This window comes from Populus alba, chromosome 2 (genome assembly GCF_005239225.2).
Source record: "Populus alba chromosome 2, ASM523922v2, whole genome shotgun sequence".
NCBI classification, from domain to species: Eukaryota; Viridiplantae; Streptophyta; class Magnoliopsida; order Malpighiales; family Salicaceae; genus Populus; species Populus alba.
The window spans coordinates 833,668-856,524 of NC_133285.1; the positions used below are offsets into that span (position 1 = coordinate 833,668).

The following is a 22,857-nucleotide window of genomic DNA, read 5'->3' on the forward strand; positions in this document are numbered from 1 at the left end:
TCAAAAATTATGACGAGCATACTCTTCATCTTCCATGTTTTTCTTCATTCAAAGTCAGGTGTTGCAGACTCGTAAGGGACCTACTTTTCATTCTGGTGCATGCATGACTAATGTATGAACATGTAATCTATATGATGAACTCACCCTTCGAGAGGTGACAATATGGTCGTAACTCTTGTATGATGGACAAGAATCGTGATTTTTGCCCAAACTCTACAATGAAAATTTTCGGAGCAACGGCCAATGTGTCACCCATAAGTCTTGAGTTCAAGATGCTTCAAGAAGAGTTTGCTCTTATGCAAAAACGATAGCACATACAACCTAAGGACATGTTCTATTCATTATGTGAACATGGCTAGGTTTTCTATCTGGTCTCAAAAGGGTCTCATATCTGCCCAGTGACGTTCTTCGTAAAGACAGTATGGGGGCGTTGCAAGGAATGGTTAAGGCACGTATACCCACCATTACCAAGCAGGCACTCAGATATGAGTTGGGTGTTTCACGCATCTGAACCCTGACCAATAGTCTTAGGGCAGATCGCTAGTTCCCCACCTAACCTAGAAGCTTGTGTGTGCTTTTAAAAATAAATACAGGTGATGCATGAGACAATTCTATAAAATGCATGGAAATAAATATTAACAAAAATGATAAAAATGCAAAAACTTAAACACATCAAATATACAAAGCTTAGTCCAATAATGTCAGAAACAGTACCTTCCCCAGTGGAGTCGCCATTCTGTCGCACCCCAAAAAAATCCGTCGGCGCGCGGCATCGGCTGGCGACTTAAATCTCGTATGTTGCGTTCATTGCTTGAATTGGTTCGTTGGAGTCGCCACCTAGTAATTTATTGAGGGCTACTAGGAAACCTGATGTACTGGTCTTGTTAGAGATTCGCGGGTACGGGACTGGTTGTGGTTAGGGAAGGTATTAGCACCCCTAACGCACCCTACCTGAGGTAAGCTGCTTCGTGGCTTTGATGTGTTAAAGAAGTTTTAATAATTGTCTTTTCATCGGAAATTAGAAATATCACTTACGTATAAGTTAATAAATTCTTAACCGTGATCCGATCAAAATATTAAATTCTTCTTTAATATATTTGCAATTTTATCCTGAAAAATAAAAATAAATAAAATAACAAATTCATAAAACAAATACAAACACACACATACACTTTCACTATTTTTATTTTTGTTTCTTTTTCTTTTTCTTTTCTTTTCTTTTCTTTTCTTTTCTTTTACATCCATATTTACAAAATACAAATTACAAAAAACTAAAAAACTAAACAAATATTACATTAAACCCTTTTGGAAATTACAAAATGATCCCTAAACAATCCATAACAGTACTGGGAAAACCCTTCAGGAACAGTTCTGGGCTGCTGAACAGTAGCGGCACATGGACCCCACGCACCGCCGTGACTGGCGGCGCGTGGGCCCCGAAAATCAGGCAGCGTGAGGGGGCTGTAATGCTTCCTCCTCTCTTCGGTCTCTTCACCTGCAAATCCAAAAAAACACACAGCAAGGGCAGTCGATTTTAAGTCTTTCTTAGTTTTTCAAATCTGTTTTTTGTTCTTTCTTTCTCCGCCGTCTTCGATCTGCTCCTCTTTCTCTTCTTCTTCGTTGCAGATCAGTCTGTGGGTTTCTTCTTCTCCTCTGCTTCAGGATGGCAGATCGGATGTGTGGGTGTGTCTCGGTCAACGGCTGCGCAGTTGCTGGCTGAAGAAGCGCCGCTGGTCTGTGGCTGTTGCAGTGTTCCAGCTGGTCTTGAGTTGGCTGCTGTGGGGAAAGAGACGGAGGGAGTGAAGGCCGCTGGGTCTCTAGTGATGGCAGCGCCGTTGTTCTGGCCGCTGCTATTGGAAGCCGAATGGAGGGGGACCGTGAGAGGGTCTGAAAAACAGAGGAAGAGGAGGGCGGTGGCTGCTGTCCTGATCGCCGCTGGGGAGCCGAATGGAGGAGATCGGGAAGTGGGGAGGCGATCTGAAGTGGGGTGCTCGTTTAGGTGCTGGAAAATGTGTTCTGGGCGATGGGTGTTTGGCAGGGCTGTGTTGATGAATGGAGAGGAAGCTCTGGTGAGGAACCGATTGTGAGAGGGAGATAATGAAATGGGGAGGCTGAAGGTTGGTTCAAGGGACGCCGGTCTGCTTGGGGAGTGGCTGAAGGAAGAAGGAACCGAATCAGGCAGGCCGGTTCATGAGCTGTAGGGGGGCGGTGCTGGTTGAGAAATGGGGAGAAGATTGAATCAGAAGCTGCTGGGGGGAAAGGAGGGGAGAACCGGCTGTGGTGGCTGGAAAAGGTGAAAAATCTAGGGGAACAGCGTGGGTAGAAGCTGAGGGAAGGGCTGTTTGGCTTTGGTTTCTGGCCGGCGGCTGTAGCAAAAAAAAAAAAATTAAAAACCAGGGGGGAAGGGGGGCTGCAGGCTTGGTAGAGATAGGTTTAGGGTTAGGTTATTTTTTTTGTATTTTCTGATATTTCAAAATTGACCCCCCCTTGAAAGTGTTGAGGAAACTAGTATTTATAGGCAAAATGTTGCTAGGTTTTTCAACTTGGTCCCTCAACTTCTTTCTTTTTGTAAATTTTGATTTTTCTTATTTTTTTGTATTTTTTGAAAACGAGCAATATCAACGTCGACTCAAAATGCAGAAAATCAATGATTTAAAAATGACGCGTGAAAAGTCGAACGCGTTTGAAACAATTTAAATTCTTTTTAGACGACGTTGAAAATGCTAAAATGACGAGAAAATATTAAAAAACATATTTTTTGGATTTTCTTTGTTTTTCTCAATTTTTTTGGATTTTTTGAAAATGTATCAAAACATGGGTCAAAAATTGGGTAGCAACAGTGATCATGGTCAACTACTGTCTGAGAGCCATGGTGGCAAAGTGCTCGTGCAAGTCTTTAAATATTCTTTCAGTATTTCTTTTATGGGATTTCTCTTCTCAAGACAAGATCCGACCGGGACACAACATTGGCAGAACTGCCAACTCACCGCATGATAAACAATTACAAGCTCTAGAGGAGGATGGAATTCCTCTTGTTATCATCCTTCTGCTACACACACACACACACACAGAGAGACTAACTGATGTTAGCCAGGACAACCATGCATCATCTAATTAAGAGTTGAAATACTACTTCAGCAACTACAATTATAAAAAATGTTAGTTATTAACTAAATGAAATTGTGACTTTAAGACAAACTTAGACTACTATTGGACAGGCGCTCTCTCTCAAGGAAAGAGAACCCTTCAAGAAACGGCGTATGCCGCTATCTGTGGATGGCACACGGTATTCTTTAGTAAAAGGCTAAAGAATAGTTCGGTTTGTGCTCACCACAGGCTAATAATCTTATTAGGCAAACGCCCATACTCCAATCTGTTCAAAGAAGAAACCATGAATGTACAGTAATTATCACGGGAAAGAACTAGTGAGGAAGAAATGCAAGACCAGTGGAAAGAACTAGTGAGAAAGAAATGCTCAGCAGCCATTCCAAGTGCAATAGACGTCACTGACCTAGGCCATGGACCTTCTTGATCGCCCATTGACCCCGTCCAGGTAAGCATGCTCTGCAGTTTCTCTGTGCTTCTTATTTATAGCCTCAGCCCTTTTTCTCTTTTAGTTTTAGCCGAAGTGGGATATGGTTATTAATTTCACACAAGCCAAGTTTCCCTGTATACGGCCCTGTCATCTTCTGGGAAACATTCGTGCAGGGCAACTAATCCATTTTCTTATCTTGTTATTCAATCGTATTGGAATTTTTGATCGGATGGTTACATAAATGCACTGGTAGACCATGGAAATTATAACAATCACGCCAGAAAGAGAACACTTCTCCACATTGTTCCAATGGATTGGTTGTGTCACAATTACTGGATTCTGAAGGTTCAGAATGCATAGGTACCTGTATTTCTCATGGTATTTCGAAACATGATTGATCCTTCAATGTTCAATTGCCTTCCAGCTGCGTACTTCTCCTCTCAGTTGTTGCCTCTCGGATATTTTCCTGCTGCCAGCTTCATCGGTTTTAGCTTCTTTCTCTGGTCTTGTTGCAGCACCTCATATATTCTCCATCGAGCTGTTTTTTCATAACGCATCCATTCTTCTCCTTTAGCAGAAGAAAAAACCTCCACTGATGCGATGCAAGCAGGATGAAATTCAAAGTAGTTAAACGAACTCCTCTAGCATCCATTATATGTGCAACAAAAGTATCAATTCCAAGTCCATCGTTCCAGACCCGAATTTGCTGTCATGTGTTGCATTTTCCCGACAGGCCCGGCTTTCTGCCTGTAAAATACTCTTGATATTAAACCACACACCCCTATGTTGCAGACAGAAAAATTATCATCACAGCAGGATACATTTGAATATCCTGAAATTTACAGATCATAGCTTAGTGAAGTGCTATTAAAGAGGCAAAGATAAAGAAACCATTGCTACGAACACTATTTTTTAATGATAATGAAATGAATATAGATCAGTTATTCAGGTCTCTGACAAAATTGTTTCCTTGCTTCATTGCCATGACACCCTGCATAAGCATATCAATCAAATAAAATATATATGCACGCAAGTGGACTGCACCCATATTTTCCCAACACATATATTTATTATTCTTGAGTTTCAATATGAAAATGGATTTCGAGGCTCGGAAGTATCAAATAGCTCTCATTGATATACTGGGTGAGGAGCAACTGGAATCTTGACAGCCTATTGCTTGCATCTAAATTTGACTTGGTGGTGCGTGTACGGCGATATAGATCAATCAAACATGGAATGTATTTGTTAATGAATGCACACAAGTGATCATCCTAGCTGGTTTGTGTCTGATTAAGCAGGATCCACCTATTTGCCATACGTGTTCATATTTAATCTAGTCTGTACAGATTAATTATTGAAGTTGATACCCCATTGTAGAGCAGCATGTCAACGAAGCAGGAAGCAACTTTGTCAGAGACTTGTTTTAAGTAATCAATTAGCTCCAAGAACTTCATTGTGAGATTAAGATCAGAACATTTCACGTGATGAGATTCCAGCCAAATTATGCATATGGTGTGATGATCATATTCTGTCTACTATTGTTTGTAAATTTATGATCAGTTGAGCTTATTTTATTGGCATTATGCTTCTTTAACTACAACCAAGATGAGAGAAAGTCGGTATGGTCAGAAAACTTGCCACATGACAGCAAATGCAAGTCTGGATTCAGTGCGTTCCCTATTGTTGTTTCCTATTCTATATATAAGAGGCCCAGAGGAGGTTTCTTGAACAACAACTCCGAAGATCAATTGTATCAACATCAGCATCTAAGTTTTTTCTGCTAAAGAATAAGATGGCTACTTGTCATGTTCGCTCTATCAGCTTACCCTCCAGATCTCATCCTCTAAATGTTAGTGTCGAAAATCAATTGGAAAGGTTGAGATCATCACAAACAACTTCCACTTCAGTTTACCGCAAATTGAGTGGCCTCAAAGTCTTGTATGAGTGTGTCGATGATTTTCTTCAGTTGCCACTAACCCAACAAGCCCTCTCCAACGAACAACACAAAGAAAGGGCAGAAGAGCTGTTGAATGGATCACTGCTCTTGTTGGATGTATGCGGCACAACCAGAGATGTTTTTTCGTCAATGAAGGAATGCTTGCAGCTACTTGAATCATCCATCAGAAGAAGAAAAGGTGGGGAATCTGGTTTGGCAACTGAAGTTGAAGCTTATATGGTTTCTAGGAAACAAATTAATAAAATAATCCGCAAATGCTTCAGAAACTTGAAGAGCGTGGAAAAGAAAAACACTTCAGCAATCGATACACTCGGCATGCTAAGAGACGTTAAAGAAATAAGCCTTGAAATTTTCCAATCTCTCTTGTCCTTGGTTTCTCAGCCAAAGGCAAGATCAAGCTCCCATGGCTGGTCTGTCGTTTCAAAATTATTTCAATCCAAACGTGTATCAAGCGAAGACGAAGCCAAGGAATTGGAAAAGATAGATGCTGAATTGCTTGTCCTGAAGTCAAGCAAAGACATCAACCCTGTACAAGCGCAAAATGTATTGAAAGGACTCGAGGCATTAGAGTCCAGCATTCAGGAAGCAGAGGAGGAGTTGGAGGGCGTTTACAGAAAGTTGGTGAAAGCCAGAGTCTCCATTCTCAATACTCTCAACCACTAGTTGATGCACTTCTCAAGATGGACAGCTTTGCTTTCACCATCCTTCAGTACAATTTTGTAAAGCAATTTTGCCGGAGTTGTAAATATACAGCATGTACAAGTCTATCAAAATCAATATGAATACAACAATACAGTAACAATTATCTTAATCACATGCTCCATCTCTATTTCAATATCTTGCTTTGAGAATTTATACGTTGGTCCTTCAGAATTTATCTGAAATCTGTTTCAGTTCTTATCTGATCTCGCAGGGGTCATTGCTTCCTGAATAAAAATACATCTCTTCTACTTACAAAGCACATAAATAAAGTTGGATGGAAAAGAAGAGAGAAGGCAGAGGTTTTATAGCTATTCCCATTCCCTTGTATCAGGAAAAATGTGCTTTTGTTTTTCTTCCAAAGCATGATCGTTGTCAACAGAAACATATCCGGAAATGTTACGAAAGAAGGTTGAGCAGGCTTAATGACCCGAGTCGGATAACACCATCAGCTAGCATGCTGATTTAATAGTTTTTTAGTCTTTCATTTGTTGACTAAAGGCAAGAGCTATTGGATGGTCTATGGTTCCCAAATTATTGAAATCCGGGCGTATTCCATGTGACGGGCAAGCTGATGCCAACGAAATGGAGAAGATGGATGATGGATTGATTAGTCTAAATGGAAAGAATTTCAGCCATTTACAGGTGCAAAATAAAGATTCTGCCCTTTTCTTTTTTAATGATGAGAGGACCAACAGGATTTCCAACAATTTATAGAAAAGCCATACCAGCCCTGAAAAATCCATGAAACTGAGACAGACAGAAGAGGCGCACATCCCTGTCATGGAAAAACAGTTTTCTATCTCTTTATCTATTGTTTAAAAATAATAATAGTGAAGTTTTCACTTGTCAGAGATAGCTAGAGTATGAACGAGAGGGAAGGCTTTATTTGAGATAAACCAATCCAATTACACTGTGTATTATAGATACAGCTAGCGAATTTGTACAAATGGAAAGCTGATAGAAGAAAACATTGCTCACTACGAGGAAGTTACTTGTGTACTAGTGATTGAGAATGTTCAGCAGAGAAACTCTGGTTTTCACTAGTAGTCTGTAGACACATTCCAACTCCTCTTCTGCTTCTTGAATACTCCAATGTAATGCCGCCAAACTTTTCGATACATTTTGGACCTGTGCAGGAGTAATGTCTTGGCATCAACTACACGTGCGCGCGGGGGCGAATAGTGACGATCTTGACTCGAACTACTTCAAGGAAAGTTTGCCAATTGCATGTTCTTGGAAGCAACCGGATCATCATCTACTCTATTTATGAAACAAAGGGCCTACAAGACGTGGAATGAGTCCATGAAAAAGCCATGGACATAAAGCTTTCATAAATGGAACTTGAATAGTGTGAGTTGATGGGTGAAAATGAGAACATGAAATTTCACCACCATTGTTTTCTCGTACTTCTCAGTTTTTTTTTATTGGTCTCAACAATCTGTCACTCAAAAGAATAGTGGCATTTGAAAACTAACAAGGCCAGGCAGTCAATCCATCCTTCCATGGAAAGAGACCGTGTAGAAAATAACTAGTTACATGCCCCGCGCGATGCCGAGGATCAATTATTTTTTGCATTTAAAAAATAATCAAGATTTAAAAAGTGTTAGGTTTTTTTTGCAAAGTTGTACCCAAAAATCTTAGGTTTGGTTGCAACGCCTGACACAAGAGTAATATTTATAATATTAATAATAACATTAAACTTGGGTTAACCCTAGCATAAAAGTGTCTGGACTGCAATACCAAACGCAATAGCATTGGACGTGGATCTGGCTGCAAGGTCGTGTCATAAAAGTGTGATAATTAAATAGATTAGTTAAAAAAAAATCAAAGAAAAAAACCAACAGGAAAAAAAACTAATGAAGAAAAAGAAAAAAAAATATGAATTAATTGGGTTAACCCTTCAAATCAGGTTAATCTGTCATACCTTGAATTCGCATCGTGAAAGTTTGATAATTAAAAAGAAAAAAACAAATTAATAGGTTTAACTGGGCTAACTCGTCAAACCAGGTTAATCTGTCAAACTCGGAATCCATGTCATGAAAGTTTGATAACTAAATAGAAAAAAAATTTAAAAAACAACAATTTAAATTAAATGAAAAAAATTAATTTAAAAGAAAAAAATGCAAAAAAAAAAAAATTACAGGTTAACTCGTCAAACCAAGTTAACCCGTTAAACCACGGATTCGTGTCATGAATGTCTGGTAACTAAATAAAAAAAAGTGAACATTAACAAACTAAACTAAACGAAAAAAATTAATTAAAAAGAAAAAATAAAAAAAATCCGGGTTAACTTGTCAAATAATGTTAACCCGTTAAACCCAGGATCGGTGTCATGAAAGTCTGATAACTAAATAAATTTTTTTTAATATTAACAAACTAAATTAAACAAAAAAATTTATAAAAATAAAAACATTGACAGGTTAACCCAGAATTAACTGGGTTCACCCGTGAAACCATGTTAACCTGTGAAACTCGGGATATGTATCTTGAAAGTCTAATAACTAAATAGAAAGAAATTTAACATTAACAAACTAAACTAAACGAAAAAAAATTAATTAAAAAGAATAAAAAAGAAAAAAAAATTAGGTTAACCCGTTAAATCCTGAAAACGTGTCATGAAAGTCTGATAACTAAATAAAAAAAATTAACATTAATAAACTAAATTAAACAAAAAAAAATTTGTTATAAGAAAAAAAAAGAAAGAAGTAAAAAAAATTCTCAAAAGGCATAAAAAAACAGCTAAAAAAAAATGTTAAGCAACAGGGATAGTGTTTTACTATGGACTGCACTGTGCAGTCCACAGTAAAATACTGATCTCTTTTAGCTATTTACTAGTAACGTGGCCCGTGCTACGCTACGGGTCAATTTTTTTATATAAAAAAATATTTAAAAAAAGTTAAAATTTAAGAGTGTTAGGTTTTTTTTACAAAGTTATACCTAAGAGCATTGGGTCTATTTGTTACTCCTGATCCAAAAGTTATATTTATAATAATAATAATAATATTAAACTTGCATGATCCAAGTTTAAGTGAGTTTGGTTGCAACATCAAACCTGGAGCCTTTGATATGAGCCTGGTTGCAAGATTTTGTTATAAAAAATGTGATAATTAAAAAGAATAAAAAATTAATATTATAGAATAAAAAAAATTATTAATTGGAAAGAAAAAAAAATAAAGCAAAGTATTACTTCGATGAATAGTGCTTTGCAAGGACGAGTACAATAAAATCCCCTCATGAGATCACAATAATTTAATGACCAATAAACAAAACAAATCATAAAGTTTAATTCTTAATCAAATCGATATTAAAAGATGAAATTGAAAGAAAAAAACTACTTAAGAAAAAGAAAAAAAAATCTTAATCAACTGATTTAGCCCGTCAAACCTGGGATTCATGTCATAAAATTGAAAGAAAAAAAGATTGATGTCTTTTAGTTATAGTTAATTACAATATTTAAAGATGAAATTGGAAGAAAAAACTAATAAAGAGAAAGAAAAAAAATATGAATCAACTGGATTGGCCCACCAAATCAAGTTAACTTGTCAAACTTGAGATTCGTGTCATGAGAGTGTGATAACTAAATTAAAAAAAATTAACATTAATAAACTAAAATGAACAAAAAAAAAGATTAATTAAAAAGAAAAAAAACAAAGGAAAAAAAAACTACATGAAGAAAAAGAAAAAGAAATCTGAATTAACTGGATTAACCCGTTAAACCAGGTTAATCCGTCAAACTTGGGATTCGTGTCATGAAAGTTTGATAACTAAATACAAAAAAAACTTAATATTAACAAACTAAATTAAAAAAAAACAAAAAGCAAAAAAAAAATACTAAACAAAAAAAATTAATTTAAAAAAAAAAACAAAGAAAGAAAAGCCTGCATGAAGAAAAAAACTAATGAAAAAAAAGAAAAAAATCCGAATTAACAGGGTTAACCTTTCAAACCAAGTTAACCCGTCAAATCTGAGATTCGTGCCATGAAAGTTTGATAACTGAATAGGAAAAAAAAATTTACGGGTTAACCTAGAATTAGCTAGGTTAACCCACCAAACCCGAAATCTGTGTCATGAAAGTTTGATAACTAGATAGAGAAAATTTAACATTAACAAACTAAATTAAACAAAAGAAATAATTAAAAAGAAAAACCAGAAAAAAAAATTTGGGTTAATGTGTCGAACCCAGGACCCATGTAATGAAATTTTGATAACTAAATAAAAAAAATTAACACTAATAAAAAAAATTAAACAAAAAAATATTCATGAAAAAAAAAAACAGTTTAAAAAAATAAAGAAAAAAACAAAAGAAAAAAAAACAGCTTAAAAAAGCAAAGCAAGCAAAAAATAAAAAGACAATTAAGCGTTTCACTATGGACTGCACTCGAAAAAATTAATTAAAAAGAAAAACAAAAAAAAACCGGATTAACCCATCAAATCAAAAACCTATATCATAAAAATTTGATAATTAAATAGAAAATTTTTTTAACATTAACAAAAAAAAACATTCATTAAAAAAAAATACAGTTTAAAAAAAGAAAGAAAAAAAAAAGAAAAGAAAAAACAAAGCAAAATAAAACAAAGTAAAAAGAAAAAAAAAAAAAAAGAAGAAGAAGAAGAAGAAGACATTTCAGCCTTTCACTGTGGATTGATACAGTGAAAGGCTGATCCCTTTTAGTATATTTTCTAATAATAATAATAATAATAATAATTGCTCGCGTCTTGGAGGCCATGTTTGCGTCTAGTGCTTCCCTGCGAAATTTATGAAAGCTTTATGTCCATGGCTTTTTCATGGACTCATTCCACGTCTTGTAGGCCCTTTGTTTCATAAATAGAGTACATAATCCGGTTGCTTCCAAGAGCATGCAATGGGCAAACTTTCCTTGAAGTAGTTCGAGTCAAGATCGTCACTATTCGCCCCCGCGCGCGCGCGCACCCGACTGATCTTGCACGTCAATATAGACTAATAATCAGCTTGTCCTAGCCGACAAGTTGAGTCCAACCTGACCAATCTACTGTTGACCTGAACAGGCAATCCGGATTATCAATATAGACTAATAATCAGCTTGATCTAATGTTGACCTGAACAAGAGCCTCGAAGAGCATGCATGTTTGATAATGTTTTCACTATTTCAACTTCAATCTACATGACATGGGCAATACGGAATATTGACTAAGGATCAAATCCAAAAATTAATGGCATTATTTTTCTACTCGGTCTCTTTCCATGAAAATCAGGGAGAATAGAATTAACTGATTGGCCTTTTTCTTAATCACAACGTACACGTGAAAGACCAGACGATCTTGACTTGGAACGAGTCCATGGGAATTGATGCCATGCACTTCATTAATAAATTTAGCATTATCATTGAAGGGAAGCCTTAGACACAAACATGGCGTCCATTGATTATGAGCCAAAACTTCTTGCAATTTTAAGCATCTCATTTTTCTTGTCCTGTATTTTTGTATCTTTGGCTGCACTTGATGACTCGGCCTTGCTAGCATCAGAAGGCAAGGCTTTGCTTGAGAGTGGATGGTGGAGTGACCACAGCAACCTCACCTCACATCGTTGCAACTGGACTGGCATAGTCTGTGATCGGGCTGGAAGCATCACTGAGATTTCCCCACCTCCAGAGCTCGTCGAGGTGGGATATAAGTTTGCAAAGATGAACTTTTCTTGCTTCTCAAACCTTGCCCGTCTCCACCTGGCCAACCATGAGCTCAGTGGGAGCATCACTTGGATACCTCAAATTTCTATCCTCCCACAACTCAGATACCTCAACCTGTCCTCAAATAATCTAGCAGGTGAGTTACCGTCTTCACTTGGAAATCTCAGCCGATTGGTTGAGCTTGATTTTTCTTACAATTATTTCAACAATTCCATCCCTCCAGAACTTGGCAATCTTAAAAATCTTGTTACTTTGAGCTTGTCTGGTAACAGATTCAGTGGCCCAATCCCTTCGGCACTTTGTCATTTAGACAATCTAACGCATTTACATATGGATCATAATAGTCTCGAAGGTGCCCTCCCTAGAGAAATAGGGAACATGAAAAATCTAGAGAGTTTGGACGTGAGTTATAATACACTTATTGGTTCAATCCCTCGCACATTGGGTAGGTTAGCCAAGTTGAGGTCTTTGATCCTTTCTAGCAACGCAATCAGTGGATTCATTCCTTTGGAAATAGGAAATTTGACGAACCTAGAAGATTTAGATCTTTCCTCCAATTTCATCCGAGATGGTTCAACTTTAGGCCTTTTATCCAATTTGATTTTTCTAGATCTTTCCTATAACCAAATCACCGATTTGATTCCTTTTTCATTAGGCAATTTAATAAGACTAGACCTCTCTTACAACCATATCTATGGACCCATCCCTTTAGAAATACAAAACTTGACAAATTTGAAAGAATTAATTCTAGATTCAAACAATATCGGTGGTTCAATTCCTTCAACTGTGGGTTTTTTATTCAATTTGATTCTTCTAGATCTTTCCTACAACCAAATCACCAGTTTGATTCCTTTTTCATTAGGCAATTTAACAAGCTTGACAACACTAGACCTCGATGGCAACCAAATCAACGGATCCATCCCTTTAGAAATACAGAACTTGACAAATTTGGAAGAATTACATTTGAGTTCAAATAGTATCAGTGGTTCGATTCCTTCAACTTTGAGCCTTTTATCTAATTTGATTCTTCTAGATCTTTCCTACAACCAAATCACCGGTTTGATTCCTTTTTCATTAGGCAATTTAACAAGCTTGACAACACTAGACCTCTCTGTCAACCATATCAACGGATCCATCCCTTCATCTTTGAAGTATTGTAATAATTTGACCTCCCTAGATTTGAGCTTCAATAATTTAAGTGGAGAGATACCCTCCGAACTATATGATTTGTACTCTTTAAAATATGTGAATTTTCATTACAATAACCTCTCAGGTCCTGTTCCCTTTTCTTTGCCACCACCCTTTGATTTTTATTTCACATGTGATTTACTTCTTCATGGGAAAATTACCAACAATTTGGCAACTTTTAAAGCTACTGCATTTGAGGGTAACAAATATTTACACCCTAATTTCTCACGTTGTCCATCTATTTACTCCCCACCTTCAAAAGACAACAGCAGGATTCATTCCATCAAGATATTTCTTCCTATCACCACCATTTCACTTTGTCTCTTGTGCCTCGGATGTTGTTATCTGTCTCAACGCAAGCCTACCCAACCTGAGCCAGCATCATCAAAGAATGGAGACTTGTTTTCCGTATGGAATTATGATGGGACGATTGCATACGAAGACATCATTACAGCGACCGAGAACTTTGACCTCAGATATTGTATCGGAACTGGTGGTTATGGGAGCGTCTACCGAGCACACCTTCCAAGTGGGAAATTAGTTGCCTTGAAGAAACTTCATCGTCAAGAGGCAGAGGAGCCGGCTTTTGACAAGAGTTTCAAAAATGAGGTGGAAGTGCTCACACAAATACGTCACAAGAGCATTGTAAAGCTTTATGGATTCTGTTTGCACCAGCGCTGCATGTTTCTTGTTTACGAGTACATGGAAAAGGGAAGCTTGTTTTGTGCCTTGAGAAATGATGTCGGAGCTGTGGAATTGAAGTGGATGAAAAGAGCACGCATCATCAAAGACGTTGCTCACGCATTATCTTACTTGCATCATGATTGCAACCCGCCAATTGTTCATCGAGACATATCAAGCAGCAATGTTCTATTGAATTTAGAATCCAAGTCTTTTGTTGCTGATTTTGGTGTGGCCAGACTTCTCGATCCTGATTCGTCCAACCATACTGTACTTGCTGGTACCTATGGATACATTGCCCCAGGTAAAAATATTTCTTCTTAACATGCATGTTTACCACTCATGCACTGCAAAACTAAAGCAAACTCTCTTTTAAATATATATATATATATATATATATATATATATATATATATATATTATATATTAATTTCGTTTTGTATATGGACAGAGTTGGCTTATACTATGGCGGTGACAGAGAAATGTGATGTGTACAGCTTCGGAGTTGTGGCGCTTGAAACTTTGATGGGAAGGCATCCGGGAGATATCCTATCATTATCTGCTCAGGCTATTACACTGAAAGAAGTGTTAGATCCTCGTTTGCCACCTCCAACAAATGAGATTGTTGTACAAAATATATGTACCATTGCAAGTCAGATATTTTCTTGCTTACATTCAAATCCAAAATATCGACCTTCAATGAAATTCGTGTCTCAAGAATTTCTATCTCCCAAGAGATTATTGGGAGGTCTCGAGATTTCTTTGTTGGAGCTGCGAAATCTTGCCATGCACACAAATGTAGGTGAGATCACAGTTCCTCTCTGAAAAAAATCAACTTCGATCTCGCATGGAACTTCAACGAGAGCCTCCAAGAGCATGCATTTATAGTATTTCTTAAATTTGGATGAACTGTTTTTTCTTTTCTTTCGTTTTAGCACACTACATGTCTTTGTAATTTTAATAATGCACACTTTTCTTTTGCATGATAGTATCAATATACATGAGCATCATATTAAGTCTACCTCTCTGCACGTCTAGGTTAAATTGAAATCATCACTCATCTTATAATTAGGCAAATCCCAACTTGAAATATGCAGAAGATATTTGTTAACTCCATTAATTTGTCCCTGCAAGCTCTTGTATAATAGATGCCTGAAAGCAGTGATTGGATCTACTCTCTGCAGTCTGTTCTGACTCCTGTCACTATCTGAGCAACATGTTTTGCTTCTTCTTTTTTTTCCTGAATGATGCACCTTATTATTTATCATTTGGCACAGATGGAATTTCCAATCATCTTCCACTCCAAAGAAAGATTTACGTCTCATGTTTGGGACCAAGCTTTGACCTCAAAGGATGGTGAGTCGAGATGTCCACCCTCCATTGTGTAAATTTTGGATATCAGCATGCCCCAATGTCGGCCACCATGTCTATCTAGTAAAATGCACAACACTGTAGCTGTACAAGATGCCTAGCTATAGATTATTTTCAGTCTCAGAGACATTTATTAACAGAGAAAATATATCATAGTATCCGATTATGAGCACATGATTTCTTCGTATCAGCATCTGATTTATAAAATATTGAAACCAATTTTTGAAGTTGAAATCCTTTACCTTGTTATCACATTGATCATCCCATTGATTTCCCCTTCATGATATCTTTAAATAAGAAAAAGCTTGGGGTATGTGCAACTGTCCTGATGCCCCTAGACAAGCCAGGAAAAAAAATATTTTTCCTTGGACGTTCGCTCATAGATCGTATATGCTAAATGTTTTACATAGTCTAATTATAACAGATGATTATATGACAGTTCATATTCTCCTGCATGAAAGCTCTATATACATACCCCTTATCTTGGTGACAATTGACAAGTCGCCGATGCAATTCTGCAATTATATTACAATGCAAGGATAATATATTTATTTAGGATTTTATTAATTATCCCATGGCTGTGTATATTCAATAATTTTCTTTAATGATTACAGCCCCGCATCAGTTTCTTGTTCAATTGAACCTAAACAAAAACAAATTATTCTAACATGAACACGAAACAAAGCCCAAGCAGCTGTTGGCTTAAGCCTTTTTATACGAGCAAGACAAATCAGCACTAGATTTCAAATTCTTGCAAGAGTTACCAGAACCCACAAACGTGGCAATTCAAGGGCCTCATCATCCAAAACCAAAAGGCAAATCCTCCCCTAAAAGACAAGATTGTAGGGTTGTACAGGTCTCCTTCTGCAATTACTTGTCAAGTCCTCCAACTATTGCCTAATTCTTAATCAAGTCCTCAATCCAAATTGGATATCCATCACACATTATCCAATTCACCCGTCACCATAAAAAAAATTAAAAATTGAAATAACTAATTTGTTTAAGATGGATGGTTCTATGGTTCTGACTTACAAATCTTGAGATCAAACTTAGAATGCCATAAAAGTCTTTGGTTTAGAATAAATAAATCATCTCTTTTTAGATTAAAAGTTACTTCTAACACGATAATAAAAAATAGTAAGTCTAGTTTTATGATTTTAAAGAAAAACATGTAAAATCAAAAGTCAGTTTAAAAAAGATTACGAGTAATTCATTCTAAATATTTACAAGAGCCTTTGATTATTAAAATTTACACCCTCACTTCAAATCCAAACAAATTTAGAAACGCGAGAAAGTCGTTCAGATTAGGCTGAAAAAAGAAAAAAGAAACCAACGATTTTTCAATCTTCCCGCTTATTGCTTAATCAAGCAGAGATGGTGGTTGCTTAGATTTTCTCCTTCAATTATAGTTTATCGTTCAGTTTCAACCATAAACAGGCAAGACGCCCACGAATCCAGTCTGTTTTCGGACACCAATTAAGAGTCTGAGATATCTCTTCACATTGCCCTCAATTATTTGGTTGTGTCATCTAGCAGGGCTCTTCTGAGAACGAGAGACATTTTTTGGATCTGATGATTTTGGTCTAAAGCCAATCAGAACGGAATCCACATCAACAACGAATACTTTCCAGAAAAAGAGTATTTTTTTTGAAGAATCTGTTGCAGGTTCCCCTATGTCAAGATTTGGCAACTCTCCAAGGTTCAGCGAAGCAGGGGACCATTTTGACAATTACTCGAGATTTGATTCCTTCAGCATGAATGAAGGAGGCTTTTCACCACGAGAAAAGCTTACAAGGTTCGACTCCATAAACAGCTCCAAAGATTTTGGCCACAGCCGTGCTTTCTCTTCATTTGATGATGGAGATCCATTTGGCTCCAGTGCCCCCTTTAAGGTTTCATCTGAAGATCAAACTCCCAAAAAGAGTTCTGGCAATTGGAGTTCTTTCTAGCAGCAATCTGGTTTTCCCCTCCCTCCCTCTCTCTCCATTTTTTTTCACGGTTGCCAATTTTTGTATGTGCTGTATAGATTGTGTTGAAATGCTGCATTGTTGTAAAGTTATTCATCATGGCCTTGCTTCATTTTTATTTTGCTGAGGTAAAAAAACTTATGATTGGGGGGCATCCAGATCAAAGATGGAATGCTTGTTCTTTTGAGTGGCAAATTCTTGAGACCAATAAAAATTGAGTAGTTTGAGAAAACAATGACTCTTGGCATTCCATCAACTCACATTGCTCAAATTGCATTTTATTTGAAGCTGCCTGCTTCACTATGACTGTGGGCATTCCCTTTCTTCATTTTTTAATTTTTGGTGCTACGAGTTGTTTAACAATGCAAGCCAGGCAGTAAACACCGGTTTTGGAGGCGCGTGACCCTCCTTGAGGGTTTTGACCACGCGCTTCCTTGGATATTTCTATTATCCAGATGAGCTCGGCTGCTAGGCTATGTCTGAATAAGATTATGGGCTTCTTATCTGGGCCTTTTCCATATTGGCAAGTTGTGGACTCGTATTGGGTTTTGCATGTCGGATTTGGCTCTGATTTGATGAATCATTTTTTTTCCCTTTTCTTGAGAAGTATTTAGTGAATCTATTTTATTTATAAAATAGTAAGTAAGGCCTTGTTTGTTTCCCGGAAAGTAGTTTCCGGGAAACCATTTTCCAAACTTTCCTGTGTTTGTTTGTCATTAGGAAAATTGATCAACGGAAAACAATTTCCGGTCAGCGAAAAATACTTTCCGGTCAACGGAAAACACTTTCTGGTCAACGGAAAACACTTTCCAGTCAATTTTAGTCAAAAAAAAAATTGACTTGGTTTTCAGGAAAGTGTTTTCCTTTTAGCTGTATTTGTTTTCCGGAAAGTGATTTCCGGGAAAGCACTTTCCAAACTTTCTTGTGTTTGTTTGCCAGTAGGAAAGTTGGTCAATGGAAAACACTTTCCAGTAAAAGGAAAATTTGGCTTGGTTTTCAGGAAAGTGTTTTCCTGAAAAATTTGAGGGGAAAACACTTTCCGGAAGTTGTGAAAAATTTAGAAATGTCATTATTTGTTGATTATATCAAATTTGATCCTCAAACTTTTGATTGCTATATATTTTTTGTTTTGAATATTTATTTTTCAATTTCATCTCTTAAAATTTTATTTTTATATTAACTTTGGTCCTTATTTTTTATAATTGTTATTTGCTTTTTTCTTATCATTTTTTTATTGAATTTTTTTATTTATCAAATTTAATCCTCATTCTTTTGATTGTTACTTATTTTATTTCAAATAATTTATGAAATGTTGATTATTATTATTTTAATTTCTTCATTTTTTATTTTATTTTTAATTTTTTAGATTTGATCCCTATTATTTTGATTATTATTTGTTTTATTTGAGATAATTTATGAAATCATATTTTTTTTTTCAATTTCATTCTCATTCAACTTTTTTAATTTGTAAGATTTGTTCCTCATTATTTTAATAAACTTGAGAAAAATAAAATATTAATAAGTTATTTTCCAGCTCATTTTTCCATGACATAACCAAACACTGGAAAGTGTTTTCCAGTTCATTTTCCATAACACTACCAAACATCGGAAAATACTTTCCCGGAATTCACTTTCCCCAGAATTCACTTTCCTGCAAACAAACGGAGCCTAAATAGCTATTCCTGGAATAAAAAAGGAATGTTGAAGCTGATTCGACTTTTTCCGAGGAAAAGAAAAAAGATAATTCCTTCTGTATTTTGGAATGCTAGATATTAGGGGTGTTCAAAAAAACCGACCAACCGATTAAACCGAGAAAACCGAGAAAAAATTAACCGAAAAAACCGAACCGAGAAAAAAAACCGAATAAACCGATTAAAAATTTTAAAAAACCACCCGGTCCGGTTCGGTTCCGGTTTTAAAAAGCTTAAACCGATTAAACCGGACCAAACCGAACCAGTTTAATTAAATCTAAAACAAAATAAATTTTCCCCAAAACCTTCCCTTTTCCCCAAAACTTTTCCACCCCACTCACTCTCTCCCTTCCCTTTTCCCCGTAACTTTTCCAGCCCACTCACCATCCCCCTTCCCTTTTCCCCAAAACCTTTCCACCTCACTCACCCTCCCCTTTCCCTTTTCCCCCTTCCATCAACCCCTCCCTCCCCACTCTCTCTCCCTCCCAAAACCTTTCGAGCTGCTCACCTTCCCCCTTCCCCCTTCCCTTTCCAGCAACCCCATCCCTCCCTCCCCGCTCTCTTTCCCCCCTTCCCCTTTTCCAGTGGCCCTGGCCCTGCCCCTCCCTCTCTCCCTCTCCTCTGTGCACAAGGCTTAAAGATAGATCTAGTGATTTTGATTCAATTGATCTCAACCGAAGAGCTTGGATTCAAAGTTTTCAACAAGGATTTTTTGAATATGATTCGGCCAAGTTTGTTAATGATTGTGATTCAGCCAAGTTTTTTTTTACTTAATTAGTTTCGGTTTTTCTGGTTTCTAAGGCTAAAAAACCGACCCGAACCGAACAAAACCGGTTCGGTTTGAATCGGTTTTTGGTTCGGTTCGGTTTATATTAACAAGAAATGGTATTTTCCGGTTCGGTTGAATTTTTATGTTAAAATCGGACCGAACCGGACCGTGAACACCCCTACTGTCAGTATAGCCTTTTAGTTCCACAGCCCCTTCTGATGATTTTGGACAGAAAATACCAAGATCAATGGTACCTTTGATGTATCTAAGTATCCTTTTTGCTGCAATGAAATGAGTCTCCCTTGGAGAATGCATGAACCTTGAAAGAATACTCACAGCAAATAATATGTCAGGTCTACTTGCTGTAAGATATTGAAGGCTGCCAATTAAGCCTCTATACAAACTTTCATCCACTTTTTCAGATTCATCATCCTTGCTAAGCTTGATACTTGTTGTCATAGGAGTCCCTACTGGTTTACAATCCTCCATTTTGAATCTTTTTTAAGATGTCTGAAGCATACTTCTTTTGGCATGTAAAAATGCCATTGCTGGATTGCATCATTTCCATTCCAAGGAAGTAATTCATCATTCCAAGGTCAGACATCTCAAACATCTTCTTCATTTCATCTTTGAACTCTTGGATCATTCCAAGTTCACTTCCTGTGATAAGCATATCATCTACGTAAATAGATACAATTAGAAAATGGTTACCACATGATTTCACATACAAAGTTGCTTCATTTTGGCTTCTGCTGAACCCAAGTTGAAGCAGATGTGTGTCCATTCTGTCATACCAAGCTCGGGGAGCTTGTTTCAACCCATACAAGGCCTTCTTAAGTAGATACACATGATCTTCTTTATCTTTAACAGCATACCCATCGGGTTGCTCTACAAAGATTTCTTCAGCAAGAAATCCATTCAAGAAGGCAGACTTGACATCAAGTTGGTGAATCTGCCAAGAGTTATGTGCTGCAAGTGTAATGAGAAGTCTAATAGTATCATACCTTGCTACTGGAGCAAAGGTCTCTAGGTAGTCCACACCATATTGTTGAGCATAGCCCTTTACCACCAATCTAGCCTTGTGTTTGCATACTGACCCATCTGAATTGAGTTTTGTTTTGAAAACCCATCTTACACCTATCACCTTGCGATGCTTAGGCCTTTCAATCAGCTGCCATGTTGCATTTTTGTTGATCATTTCCATTTCTGCCTCCATTGCTCTCCTCCATGCTGGAAATTCTTGAGCTTCAGTATAGCTGGTTGGTTCTAGGATTGCCATGTTGCATCTTAGGTGAATATCTTCCAATGATCTTGTGCCTCTAACTGAAAAATCATCCACTGATTCATCAGCTACTGGCTGGGGCTGAATGGTGAATGGTTGATCAGAAATCATATTTTTCTGATGTTCCCAATCCCATGTGATTGCTTCATCAACCTTCACATCTCTGCTGAGAATTACCTTCTCTGTTTGTAAGCAAAGAATTCTGTATCCTTTGGTTGTTATTCCATAACCCACAAGAACTCCCTTTTGAGCTTTGTTGTCAAGTTTGCTCCTCTTTGGCTCAGCTATATGATAATAGCATATGCTGCCAAAGATTCGAAGATGATCTACAGCAGGTTTAACACCATTCCAGCCTTCGTATGGTGTCTTGTCCTCCAGTGCTTTGGTTGGAAGTCGGTTCAGCAAGTAAACAGAGGTATTGACTGCCTCTGCCCATAATTTGTTTGGCATTTTCTTTTCAAGTAAGAGACATCTAGCCATCTCCATTACTGTCATGTTCTTCCTCTCACATACACCATTTTGTTGTGGTGTGTATGGTGTAGTGTACTGGTGCACAATGCCTCTGCTGTTGCAAAACTCAAGAAACTGATTTGAAGTATATTCAGTACCATTGTCAGATCTTAAGCATTTAATTAGCATGTCACTTTGATTCTCAACTAAAGCTTTGAATGTTTTGAAAGATTGTAAATACTTCACTCTTAAATTTGATGAAATACACCCAACACATCCTAGTATAATCATCAATAAAGAGAATGAAATACTTGTTACCACATAATGAGGCTGTCTTCATAGGTCCACACACGTCAGTGTGGATGAGCTGAAGTTTTTGGCTGGCTCTCCATGCTTGCCTTTTAGGAAATGGTGGCCTTGATTGCTTGCCAAGTTGACATGTTTCACACAATTGAATCTCACCATTCAATGTGGGCAATGCTTCAACCATTTCCTTTTGTTTCAAAATTGACAAGCCCTTTTGATTGAAATGTCCAAATCTTTTATGCCAAAGATTTGAAATATCCTGAGTAGCACTCACATATGCATGATTGGATACTTTATCCCAGTCAACAACAAAGCTTCTGTTTTTCATCTTTACACAGAACATTTGTTCTCCAGAAGGATCAAAGATAATGCATTTATGATCTTTAAACTGAAGAGAATAGTTTTTCTCCATCATTTGTCCAACACTCAACAAATTTTGACTGATTTCAGGTATAAATAACACATCAGGAATGATTTTGATACCTGAACTTGTTTGAACATTTACTGACCCTCTGCCTTTGACCTCCAGAAATTCTCCATTGCCAACCTTTACTCTGGATTTGTAAGATTCATCAAGGGTTTTGAACATTCCAGCATCATTGCACAAATGATGTGTGCATCCACTGTCAATAAGCCAAGTATCAGCTGGATCATTTGTTGAGAAACAAGTGACAGCAAAGAATTGCTCCTCCTGTGTATCAACTTCATCTGCTAGGTGAGCTTGTTGAGGTTTTGGATCTGATTTTTTGAACTTGCAGACCTTTGTGATGTGCCCTGATTGCTTGCAATTTCCACAAATTGCATCTGGCCTCCACCAACAATATTTTTCTGAATGTGTGTTTCTTTTGCAGTGAGTGCAAGGAGGAAACTTCTTTTGTTTTGAAGCTTCACTAGTGCTGCCCCCTTCATTTCTGCCTTTGAATCTCAGATTAGGCAACTTCTTTCCTTTTCCAGCTTGTTGTTTTTTGCACATAAAAGGCTCCTTCAGTCAATCTGTCTTGCCTGATTGTTCTTCGTTGCTCCTGTGCTTGAAGAGCACTCATTAGTTCACCTAATGAGATTTTACTGAGGTCCTTTGATTCTTCTAGAGAGGAGATTTTGGATTCAAACCTCTCAGGAAGAGTCACAAGAACCTTCTCCACAATCCTACTGTCAGGAAAGTCTTCTCCAAGTAATCTGATGTTGTTGATAATTAGTGAAATTCGATCAGAATACTTAGAGATTGTTTCATCTTCTTGCATGTTAAGTGCCTCAAAATCTCTCTTCAAATTCAGCACTTGCATTTGCCTTGTTCT

The 22,857-nt window shown here is 37.1% G+C and overlaps 2 protein-coding genes, 1 long non-coding RNA gene and 1 other non-coding gene across 5 annotated transcripts; 3 read left to right on the top strand and 1 right to left on the bottom strand.

Moving 5' to 3' along the window:
• Positions 1–3,222: 3,222 nt before the first annotated feature.
• Positions 3,223–3,341, bottom strand: LOC118042117 (U5 spliceosomal RNA). Its single transcript, XR_004686415.1, has one exon. It is a non-coding gene; the product is annotated as a U5 spliceosomal RNA (small nuclear RNA).
• A 1,986-nt stretch (positions 3,342–5,327) lies between these two features.
• Positions 5,328–6,155, top strand: LOC118041984 (uncharacterized). The gene has a single exon (XM_035049480.1). It carries the CDS (start codon positions 5,328–5,330, stop codon positions 6,153–6,155), a length of 828 nt encoding a protein of 275 aa, XP_034905371.1.
• Positions 6,156–11,492: 5,337 nt separating this feature from the next.
• On the top strand, positions 11,493–14,854 carry LOC118041985 (uncharacterized). The gene is made up of 2 exons (XM_035049481.2): positions 11,493–14,030; positions 14,178–14,854. The coding sequence occupies exons 1-2, from the start codon at positions 11,582–11,584 to the stop codon at positions 14,549–14,551; spliced, it is 2,823 nt and encodes a 940-aa protein (XP_034905372.2). The 5' UTR covers positions 11,493–11,581; the 3' UTR covers positions 14,552–14,854.
• A 5,997-nt stretch (positions 14,855–20,851) lies between these two features.
• LOC140955236 (uncharacterized) lies at positions 20,852–22,528 on the top strand. Of its 2 annotated transcripts, none has more exons than XR_012169040.1 (3): positions 20,852–21,221; positions 22,092–22,277; positions 22,414–22,528. It is a non-coding gene; the product is annotated as an uncharacterized lncRNA (long non-coding RNA). The 2 variants fall into 2 exon arrangements; XR_012169041.1 differs by lacking the exon at positions 20,852–21,221 and adding an exon at positions 21,896–22,012.
• Positions 22,529–22,857: the final 329 nt, after the last annotated feature.

Bases quoted from the DNA above. Each gene is read 5' to 3' on its own strand.
- LOC118041984 (XM_035049480.1), top strand. From the start codon at position 5,328: ATGGCTACTTGTCATGTTCGCTCTATCAGCTTACCCTCCAGATCTCAT.
- LOC118041985 (XM_035049481.2), top strand. From the start codon at position 11,582: ATGGCGTCCATTGATTATGAGCCAAAACTTCTTGCAATTTTAAGCATC. The intron at 14,031-14,177 runs GTAAAAATATTT...GTATATGGACAG, and splicing joins CTATGGATACATTGCCCCAG to AGTTGGCTTATACTATGGCG.